The sequence below is a fragment of the Sinocyclocheilus grahami genome, unplaced genomic scaffold (genome assembly GCF_001515645.1).
Source record: "Sinocyclocheilus grahami isolate Dianchi unplaced genomic scaffold, SAMN03320097.WGS_v1.1 scaffold4.1, whole genome shotgun sequence".
Lineage (NCBI taxonomy): Eukaryota > Metazoa > Chordata > Actinopteri > Cypriniformes > Cyprinidae > Sinocyclocheilus > Sinocyclocheilus grahami.
In genome coordinates, this window is record NW_015505183.1 from 3,282,129 (window position 1) to 3,292,921 (window position 10,793).

General features: G+C 38.6%; 2 protein-coding genes across 3 annotated transcripts in view; both read left to right on the forward strand.

Moving 5' to 3' along the window:
* The first annotated feature begins 1,118 nt into the window (after nt 1-1,118).
* The window catches only part of LOC107582982 (uncharacterized), an 11,637-nt gene continuing 1,962 nt past the window's right edge, over nt 1,119-10,793 (forward strand). The window contains exons 1-7 of one of the 2 annotated variants that reach the window (XM_016269031.1): nt 1,120-1,505; nt 1,585-1,756; nt 1,832-1,928; nt 2,013-2,098; nt 2,179-2,264; nt 3,217-4,141; nt 4,227-4,328. In XM_016269031.1, the coding sequence (XP_016124517.1) occupies nt 1,196-1,505; nt 1,585-1,756; nt 1,832-1,928; nt 2,013-2,098; nt 2,179-2,264; nt 3,217-4,141; nt 4,227-4,248 (1,698 nt within the window). In that variant the 5' untranslated portion in view covers nt 1,120-1,195 and the 3' untranslated portion in view covers nt 4,249-4,328. Of the gene's footprint in view, nt 1,506-1,584; nt 1,757-1,831; nt 1,929-2,012; nt 2,099-2,178; nt 2,265-3,216; nt 4,190-4,226; nt 4,329-10,793 lie in introns of those variants that run through there. The other variant, XM_016269039.1, reaches the window with a different exon arrangement.
* The window catches only part of LOC107583410 (polyadenylate-binding protein 4-like), a 12,975-nt gene continuing 10,164 nt past the window's right edge, over nt 7,983-10,793 (forward strand). Inside the window, exon 1 of the mRNA XM_016269616.1 lies at nt 7,983-8,581. Within this exon, the coding sequence (XP_016125102.1) occupies nt 8,386-8,581 (196 nt within the window). The 5' untranslated portion in view covers nt 7,983-8,385. The remainder of the gene's footprint in view (nt 8,582-10,793) is intronic.

A 10,793-nucleotide genomic window follows, 5' to 3' on the forward strand; every position in this document is an offset into this window, starting at 1 on the left:
TATGAGTATGCCTAGGCTATGCATTCCCTATCACTCCTGTTGCAAGGAAATTAATAATTTTATTATTGTGAATGTTCTTTTGAATCTATTCTTTAATATGATATAAGTTTCAAGGTGGTTTATTCATATTTAAGTAGTCTAATGGCCGTGATCATAAACAACCAACTGGTTGGTTATTGTCGCTTGCACTGGCCACTCAAGCAGCCAACCGATTCTCTACTACTGTCTCTGCAAGGAAATATACTATGTTATGATTATTAATATATTCTTATGTCTATTCTTGTAAACATGTACTTGTATCGCAATTAAAGTGCTCAAATGGCCGTCATCCCGACTGGTGGGTTAGCCAACTGCCGCTTCAGTGCAGCCAGTGCACTCCATAAAACGTCTATCACTTAAAAGAATAAAGTCATATGAACAGATGTACAACAAAAAAATATATAATAATAATAATAGTATTCCCGGAGCTAGAGTGGAAGGAGAGCAAAACATAAATCTGCCATAAATCAATGGTCCTCCTGACAGTGAACTGCCAGCCGCCAGGCAGCCAACCACTGGCAGGTCACGTGACCTGGTGCAGCCAGCCAGTTAGGGATTGAACCCCTAATGCAGGGTTCCTCAAATCTTGCCCTGGAGGTCCAATGCGCTGCAGTTTAGCTCCAACCCTGATCAAACTCAGCTACCTGTGATTTTTCTAATGATCCTGAAGACATTGATTAGCATGCTCAGGTGTGTTTGATTAGGGTTAGAGCTAAACTTGGTGTAACAGAATATGTTGACATGCTTTAATGTTCAAAAAACACATTATTTGTCAAATACTGTACATTAATGTATGCCCCGCCTCTCTCAAACACAATAACATTTATTTAAAAAAAAAAAAGCAAAATAAGGTTTAGGATTTCACATTTATGAATGACAAAATTGGTAATTACTTCTGGAAATGCTGTCTAATTAATTTTTTTTAAATAAACTAGATTTTATGAATTTGTTTTGTTGTGGCTGCATAAAAACAAAAAGCCCAATCACCTGAATTAGTGTCAGCCAGTCTGTTAATCACAGTCAGTTGATGACGTGAACCTGAACACCTAGAGTTAATCACCTGACTCTCATTAAATGCATTAATCTGTGCAGCTTAAACCTCCTCACAGCCTGAGTTTTTAGGAAGGTCTGCAAGACAAGGAGAGTCGTTGAATACATGCTTTTTTTCATTGGTTCTCTCTCAGGTCAAAGCTGTAGGATAGGGATGGCGGCGGCTTTTGTCGTTTTCTGTTGCACTATAGTGTCTCGAGCGCTGCCTGTTACATCTAACGGGGATTATTTTAATGGGCACTTCGCAGCGTACTCGCCAGAAATCATTCATGATGTCTGGCGTGTTCCTGCCCTCGCAAAACATTTTCTGAATGAAATTCCTCAGCCTCACAATTTTGATGGATTTGTACCTGTGTTCCCAATGCAATATGATATTCAGGCCCTACTGGAAAGTTTTTCCTTAAGGATCCTGAATTGTACGTCATTAACATACTACTAAATCTATTAGACAAAGTTAGAGTCTAATATTTGCTTTTAATGTTTATTTTACTCTAGCATCTTGGAGCGGTCCAGCAGATACTAGTGTGTTCCACAAAGGAGAGCAGTTGTATCTGCAGGTGTCTGCCTCACCTGCACCTGGTCAACAGCTTTATGTCCAGTCCTGCCATGCTTCCTCTTCTCCAAACCTTGCAGACAAACCTGAAGTCGCCCTTATCATTAACAAAGGGTAGCTGAATTCAACAAACATTATTTTGAATACACTTGCTCCCTGGAATAATTTCACCATTTTTATGTTTGCCAGATGTGTGGCCTCCAAAGAGTCCTTGGTGAAGTTTGTGTTGCAACAGCGTGACCGAGTAAATTTGGTTGTTCGTACATCCACCTTCAAATCTTCTGAGGTGAGTGTTCATTGACTGTTATGATGACTGTGGTCTTACAAACTGACAGAAGTTTGATCTGTAATGCTCTCCTGTTTTCTTTAGAGTTACATCCACTGCAGAGTCTATCTTACTGATTTGGGTCTGACCTCTACCACTAAATTTTGCAACTACAACAAGCTTAAGTCCAGGTAAGTGTTTAAATCTCTTACTCAAGTCTTTGTCCTAATAGGCTTTTGGAACTTTAAAAAAAAAAAATCCTGTTTTTCAGATGGGTTGACCTGGGTGGCCAAACCTCCGTATGTGATTGTTGTGGGAGAAGGTGCAGAAGCTTAACTGAGCATGCAGAACTGCCTGGTTAGTGATGGGTACTTTTTTTTTTTTTCTCTTTTTTTTGTTTAAAATGTCAGGGTAAAAACATTTTATTGTCTTTATTTTATTCCTTCCAAACCAAAGATTTCTGTGACATTGTTGCAAATGCTGCAGATTTGTCACTAAGAAAAGCTGCTGGCTAGTTATTGTCTTGAAAGTATTGGTACAAGTGTCTTAACTATGTTCCAAACAGCAAAGTTTTGGATGTATTCGTTTCAGTAAAGGGGGTTGTGAATTTGAGTTGCATTGGCTGCTTAATTTCCAGCTTGTTGGCTTGCATATGTTGAGGGTGTATATACACAAAGTTATTGACAAATTAATATAAGTGCGTGTCTTGGTGAACAGTTTCTCGCATGCTAGTTATGGCTTGGTTTTCTTTTCTCTCCCCCCCCCCCCCCCCTTTTTTTTTTTTTTTATTTTTATTTTTTTTTTAAGTTAACGTATGTAATTCGTTGTTAATGTTATGCATCTTTTAGATTTAAAAAGCGAATTAGTAAGTATTACATGTGATTTTAAGTAATGCTGCAGAAGTACTCTTCACTGTTAGTTGTAACCCTTTACAAGGTTTTGTTAACTAAATTCCTAGCAAAGACATGTTGCGTAAAATAAAGATTGCTCCTTTTGTAGTGAAGCCAGTAAAAATAGAAATCCTGAGCCAACAATACACCTTTTTTTTTTGAGGGGGGGGGGGTAAACCGCCACACTTTCATTCTACACAAGTAATGTTACTGTAGAAGTAAAGGCATAACCAACTAAAACAATAGAACCTGAAGAACACGAGTACCTGACAAGTTAACAACGACAACCAGAACAATGCACATTATACATTCCACAGCCACTGTATATTTGTGAAAGTGAAGTACTGAAAGTATGATTTTTATCCTTCCTGGAATAACAGAAAAATCTGTGTTAGAACTTATTCTCCATTCTGTTACAGTTTCTCTAGACCTGACTGCAGTAGTAAGCACTGGCCCACTGATTATCGAAGATCAACAATCTGCCAGACCACTGGCACTGTCAGACTACAGCACTAAGTCCAGCCCTACAGCCAGAGATGACTCTGATAAAAGATGGATCGTGGCAGGTGACTCTTTCTCTGAGAGCTCAATGCAAAACGTTGGCAATGTCTCCCCCTGGCCTGTCCAACATGGCTTTGGAGGAGGTGTGGTGGTCATCAGCCAAGGTCTGGGAGGTGATTTAGCAATGTGGCTACCAGACATCTTGGAGCTTGCGTTAAACCCAGTGGTGCAGATGGGGATTGGTTATCCAGAAGATCCTGTTGATATAACCTTTCAAAATGGTGAACCCTTTAGAAAGCTGAAACCAGATGAAAGCTCTGAGAAGAGTCCGGTAGCTATGGATGAAGGACAAGCTTATGTAGAAGCTGTGAATTCACATGATGTAAAGGATGGGTTGGCCATGTGGCAACTTGATGTTGACCACTTGTATAAGATTCAGGAAAAACCCGTTGTGACTGCCGCAGATCACCTAGAACCGCCTCAACTGAATCTTGAATCTGAATTTGACTTTCCTCCAAATGACCAGCCATTGATCAGCCCTACTCCAGATAAGCTGTCTGAGAGTGCTGAGGATGGAGAAGTTGTTTTCAGACAGGCCGAGATGGTCTTTAAAAGCGCTAAAGGAGCCAAGTTATCAGAGCCAGTTCTCTACTCTAAACTGAGTCTGAATCAAGCTGTAAATGGATCCAGTTTTCTCAATTATGAGGAACAGAAGAGGCCCATCATGAACAAACAGGACCATAAGGGACTGGAGAGGAATGGCGAGAAAAGTCAAAAGGATGAGCTGATGGAGAGTACCTCTAAAATTAAAGGCCTGGTTTCATCCCTATTGGATCAACTGAGGTTAGTTGACTACTGGATATGAATTTTATTAAAGGTCTATGTTAATCTGTACCCCTTTTTTATTTTTCCTTTCATTTGACTGTAGGAGACTGTGGACTGTGCAGTGACCCGTTTTTCATCATGCCTTGGTGTGATTTATAATGTATTTGGACTTTCGACCTAAATAAAGTTGTTTTTCCTGATTAAATGTCTCAATTATATGAAGGTAGAACGACGTCAAAGATTTGCATACGCAGGGTAAGAGTTGTGTACATAAGACTGTAAGTGTAACTTAAATTAGCATGAGTAAGAAGCTTTGTAAAGGTGTACATTGCGTTTTAAGAATAAATTACTGGATACGAATTTTATTAAAGGTCTATGTTAATCTGTACCCCTTTTTTATTTTTCCTTTCATTTGACTGTAGGAGACTGTGGACTGTGCAGTGACCCGTTTTTCATCATGCCTTGGTGTGATTTATAATGTATTTGGACTTTCGACCTAAATAAAGTTGTTTTTCCTGATTAAATGTCTCAATTATATGAAGGTAGAACGACGTCAAAAATTTGCATACGCAGGGTAAGAGTTGTGGAAGTGTACATAAGACTGTAAGTGTAACTTAAATTAGCATGCGTAAGAAGCTTTGTAAAGGTGTACATTGCGTTTTAAGAATAAATTATTTGCAGCATTTTACGGTTACTCGCAAGTGTAATTCATGTATTATGTATGGAAGCCAGTTTCCGCCACTGAATAAAAAAATATATAATTCTGTAATGAGAAACTTTCTCAATTATGAATTATCTCGTTGTGAGAAACTTTCTCGTAATAATGACTTGGTTTCTCGTAATGAGACACGCAAGAGTGACAGCACGCTAGCGCCATCTGTTGGTCAAAGCCATGCAGGAACACCGCTGACACTGCATGTGATGCGTGAAAGGGACAGCTAATAAATCATCGAAATGCACATCTATAAATTAAGTTTGTGTAATGGCTTTCATTTCTTCATAAAATGCCTGGATTTCTTAACTGAAACATTGGTCTGGAATGTTTGAAGTCATAACTATCTGGCAGAGTAACTATTACACAAGACTACATGCAGATAATTTATCTGAAATCGTTATTTAATGACAGACTATAGCATTATACACTTTAGATTACAGAACAAAGCAATGTTAGCGGTGTTCCTGCATGGCTTTGACCAACAGATGGCGCTAGCGTGCTGTCACTCTTGCATTCCGCAGGCGTCAAGTTTTTTTGGGGGGGTGGGGGGGGGGGGTTGGGCTAAATCATTACGAGAAAGTTTCTCATTACGAGATACTAAGTCATTATGAGAATATGTCATTATTTCGAGAAAGTTTCTCATAAGATACTAAGTCATAATTTTGAGAAAGTTTATCATGACTTACAGAATTATATATTTTTTTATTCAGTGGTGGAAATGCTAACGCAAAATATGATCCGCATGCTTCTAACTTTTTTTTTTTTGTGCGCTTGCACTTTTGGCACTTTTTAATTTTTTGCCAAAAGACGGTCAAAAGCACTGCAAGCCTGTGAACAATGATTTGCAAGCAAAAACAGTTTAAAGAACTGCGAAACGGATTGACTGCGTAGAACCAATCTGTATGTGTAAAACTGTTGCAAATGTCTAAATGGCTTGAGTATGTGGGGCAAAAGGTTCCCGAAATAAACCGATATGTACAGCACCGTCTTTTCTCTGCGTTTACAATTTTAGCACTATTCTCTGAGACTATTCTCTGTCTCCACCTTTTTGTAGCCAATCAAATGAGCCTCTCACTGACTCGCCCATTTACTCGTATCTGATTGGTTCAATAAACGCATCATACGCCAAGACATTAATCTTCATTAGTGATGGGAAGTTCGGATCATTTTACCGACTCGGACCTTTGAGTCTCCTTCAGCAAAATGAACGAATCTTTTTTTTTTTTTCGCGTCATTTCGTTCATTTTTGCAAAATATAATTAAAATGTTACATGTTACTTCCCTAATACGTCTACTAACGCTAACATTGATCACACTACAAACAATACAAAACTACTATAAGAAACCGAAAAGATTAATTGTTCACCTGGGTCCTCAGTCTATAACTAGCTCACCTCACCTCTTATCTGACAAGTCTTGGGGTTTGGGTTTATGGGGCTGTCACGTGATGAACGAACGACTCAAACCCGATGACTCGAGAGATGAACTAATCAATTCTCTTTCCGGCTCAGACTGCATTGGTTAAAGCTTATGGGGCTGTCACGTGATGAACGAACGACTAGGAAAAACCCAAAGACTCAACCAGGTGAACTATTTGACTAATTCCAGTATAGAACCTATCCACCTTTTTCTTCAACGCGGAAGTAAGCCTATGGGTGAGACTTCCGGTTCATTAGCCGCTATAGGTAAATAACGAGGAGAATAACAACGTGCAGTAAACGGTAAAACTGTTTGCACTACAAACCAGTGTGTTCATAATTAAGATAATACATTAAAATAATATAAGACACACCAATTTTCAATATCAAGCAGCAAAAGAAACTGTTTTGCTCAGCTAAAAATAGCTGGACGGAGTGGACGCAGATGAGACCGGAAGCCAGACCCATATAATTTACAAATGGCCACGCCCATTTTTACGACAAGAAAAAGGTGGATAGGATGTTGCGCATGCGCGACTGAACGAATCACTCCCCGAGACGACTCGTTCTTCCCGAGTCACATTAAAGATTCGTTCAAGAACGACCCAACACTAATCTTCATTTAGTTTTTCAGAATCAGGATCGTTCTTGCTGCCGGAATGGTACTTCTAACGTACACGTACAGTAAAATAAAAAAATTTAATAACTTAAAACATGCGCCTTTCATAAGCTGTGTGCCTTTAGGCTAGACTCCCATGTGTTCATACTGATTTGCGAGCTGGTGTTCCGATTATTTGGTTTGGCTTTACATTGAAATTTCATTATCTACTTACACCACTAAGCTAATGTTAAACTTTATAATCAAAATGTTATGTGACAATGCTCAACACTATGGTATCAGAGTGCTATACTTTGTAAAACCTTTTTACTATGCCAATAAGGCTACTTAAATATGAATTTGTCAATTTTTCAGACGATGTTTCCGTTTATGGTATTTAACACTGATTACTTTCATGTGACTGATCAAGCTATTATATGAAGCAAGAATGAGTAACAAAATGCTTTCTTTGTGTCCAGATTTGACTAATGCAAAAACTTTGATAAATATGTCTTTAATGTCTAAATATATATCCAAATACAAGTAACTAATTATGTGGGAATCCAAAGTTCCCAGCCGCTATAGGGAACAGTCATGTTTATGTTTCTATATAGAGAGCTAAACAGCCATCTAGTGGTTACACGATAGTATTACAGATGATAAATGGTGAATAAGTTAGAGATAAATATTTTTAGTAATATTTTGTAAAATCCCCTTAAATTATCAATTATTATTGAACCAAATTTGTGTTTAAAAAATTTATCAGTGGACAGGTGAAAGTATGCATGTATTAGGCAGATACTAGACCTTTAAGTATCATCAAAATTACAATATAATATTACAATAAACTAATATATCATATAGCCTGTTGAGGAAGAGAAGGAAACTACACAGCTCGAAATTCAGTATGAACACAGCCTAATGGTACACAACTTCTAAAATATGTTTTAATTTTTGAGAATGACCCATGTTGCTGTAGTAGACCTTGCGCACCCAGATGTCGCTGTTGGATGTTGCTTTCCAAATGTGCTGCCCTGTACACCGCATGCTCGGAGCGGGTGTTTTTTTTTCTTTTCTGTTATCCCAAGTGTGACCCTGGCTTCTATTTCCTCCGCTCGAGCTATAAAGTGCCCGTGCATTTCCCACGCACCCTCTTTCCCCGGCCACCCCACCGTGAGTGTATCTCACTGTTCTTCAGTACCTTTAAAAAAAAAGAAAAAAAAAAGAGACAAAATAACAAAAATCTCAAAAAATAATCACTTTAAAACAAACAACGTTTTTTAAAACGGCAAACTTTGTTTTTTTTAAAAGACAAGGTCTCGATCCACCCAGACGTTTCTGAAGCCAGTTCCTCGCGACCGGACTCCATAGAGCTGCCATTGCAGCCGACATCGTTTATTTGGAGAGTAGCGTAAAAGTTTAATAGAGGATTAAGACTCATTTGTTCCTCTGGTTCTAGGACACTCTTTACGCACTGTCATTTCAGCACTAGACAAACACACGAGCTCAAAGACTTGAACGACCCCGAGACATGAACGCAGCGACGGCGGGGAGTTATCCGATGGCTTCTCTCTATGTGGGCGACCTGCACCCTGATATCACGGAGGCTATGCTGTATGAGAAATTCAGTCCGGCCGGCCCGGTGCTGTCCATCCGCGTGTGTCGGGATATGATCACGCGGCGCTCGCTGGGCTATGCCTACGTCAACTTCCAGCAGCCTGCGGACGGTAAGACATGACAGACAGCGCCCTGTCGTCCTGCGCGTAACTTTAAACGTGATGCATTTAGCTGTCAGAGTAACGGGAATAATGTGTCATGCTTTGTGCGTTAATTTAGGGACACTGAAGGTGATGTGTAGTGCGCCCACCGTCGCGCTCTCTCTCTCTCTCCTGTGTGCTGTCACATGTATTTCTGAGTTAACCACATCAAGCTGGTCTTCACTCCTCTCTACTACAACCATCTTTAACATCTTCAACAAACCGCTTTATTCTCCTAATATGGCCTATTGTGAGAAAGTCAGGGTTTACTGACTGTGACCGTCACACCGCTTTATGTCCATGCAGCCAATATGGCAAGCTGCTTTAACACAAAACAAACTAATATTTAAGCTACTGGCTATTTATTTTTAATTACTATAAGTTAACTTTATGTTCTGTTTTAGTTCGGATTTTTAAATTGTTTTCATCTGTTTAATCTGTCTCGTATTCAGATACTACTACTTATTCATACTTGTTACTATTTCATTAGTGACAAGAACTTATTCTAGTTTTTAGTAAAAAAAAATTGCCATTGAAATCTATGAGTATCCATAAGATACTAGTACGTTTTTAGTTACTAGTAACTATACCAGTAATTAGAAGTATTTATTCCAGTTTTGTGTTACTAGTATTTTACTTTTTAGTGCTTTTTAAAAGTACTAGCAACTGTCTCAGTTATGTTATGTTTTCTTACTACTAGTGGTACTAGTATTTTATGTTACTAGTATTACTAACATGTTACTTTTTAGTATTATTTTAAAAAGTAAAAATAATAATTGCTAGCAATTATTTATGTTTTTTAGTATTTCTTTACTAGTAACTATCCCAATAGTTATGAATGTCTACTAGGGTTGTCTACCAAATTTGCATCAGACGATGTCTACAGTGAAACATCGTGATGGACAATGACATGAGGGGGGGGGGGCATCTGCTAATGATATGCAGATACTGAGTACCACTGACAAATAGCTAATCTTGTAAAATGTGTGGTAGTGCAGTAGCCTACCTACCAGTACTGCCGCTCCGTAGTATAGAGTCCGTGTGATCGCGAATCTCGAAAGTGAAAGTGAAGGTAAAATGAGAGCTTGCAATCAAAAGCGGTTTCAATGCCCTGCATATTAGTAGTGGCTCCCTGATGCCCGCAGTTTATATACAGTATAATTACCCAACAATATAACTGTGAGAGAAAGTATTGAAATATTTTTTTATCCTCCCATCTCGAAGGCTATTTATTCCCTCTAGGGGTTCTGTAGTACACTTAATATCCTTTCTGAACACAGAATTGGGATGCGGTGGATTGCGGGGGGGTATGGGGGGTGGATCATGATGCCGGCTCAACATTGTGATGTCTGTCAGCCATCGGCGATGGACGATGGCATCGTCTATCGGCCCAACCCTAATGTCTACATTCCTGTAGCTCAAGCATGGCGCAAGTAATAGCAAGGTCATAGGTTTGATTCCCAGGTTTGATACCTTGAATGCAATGTAAGACGCTTTGGATAAAAAAGTATTCTAAAATATTCTATCCTGTGTTATTAATCATTAACCTACTATTAACATCAAATTGATACTGGTTAATTTCAGTATCCCATTATCAGGCTTGGTTTGCTCACCCAGGGATTTGTAAGGCACTAAATAAGGCACTAAATGTGTTGTGAAAAACACCATACAAATAAAATGAATTGCATTTCAAAGTTACAAATATTAAATTATATTAAATCAGATTGCTGTACAACTACTGTATCATGCTGTATCATTTCACTTGTCCTGAAATAATATCTTCACTTAGTGATACAAAGGTTGAGTATGCAGCATGGCATGTATGTATGAATCACTGATGCCATGCACCCTGTGGAGGACTGATATTTTGTTCTGTTGAGCTTGCCTAGCCTTGTCCATTCTTGAAACACATCCAGAGTTTTCATGAAAAACTTTCATGCATTCTGTTCATATTCTGTCTGAAAAAAAATGGAAAAGCTTTGGAAAATTTTATTTTAAAAAGCTCAACACTCAATAGAGCCAAGCAGTCTCAATTATAACCTATAATCAGAATAAAGAACTAGACTAGAATTGAATGTTCTGCTTGACCCACATATAGTGAGAGTGTCGTACATCTATAAACCTTATATGAGACATTCTAGATAGAAGCAAACCTGATCATTAGGATACTTCCATGTTTTAG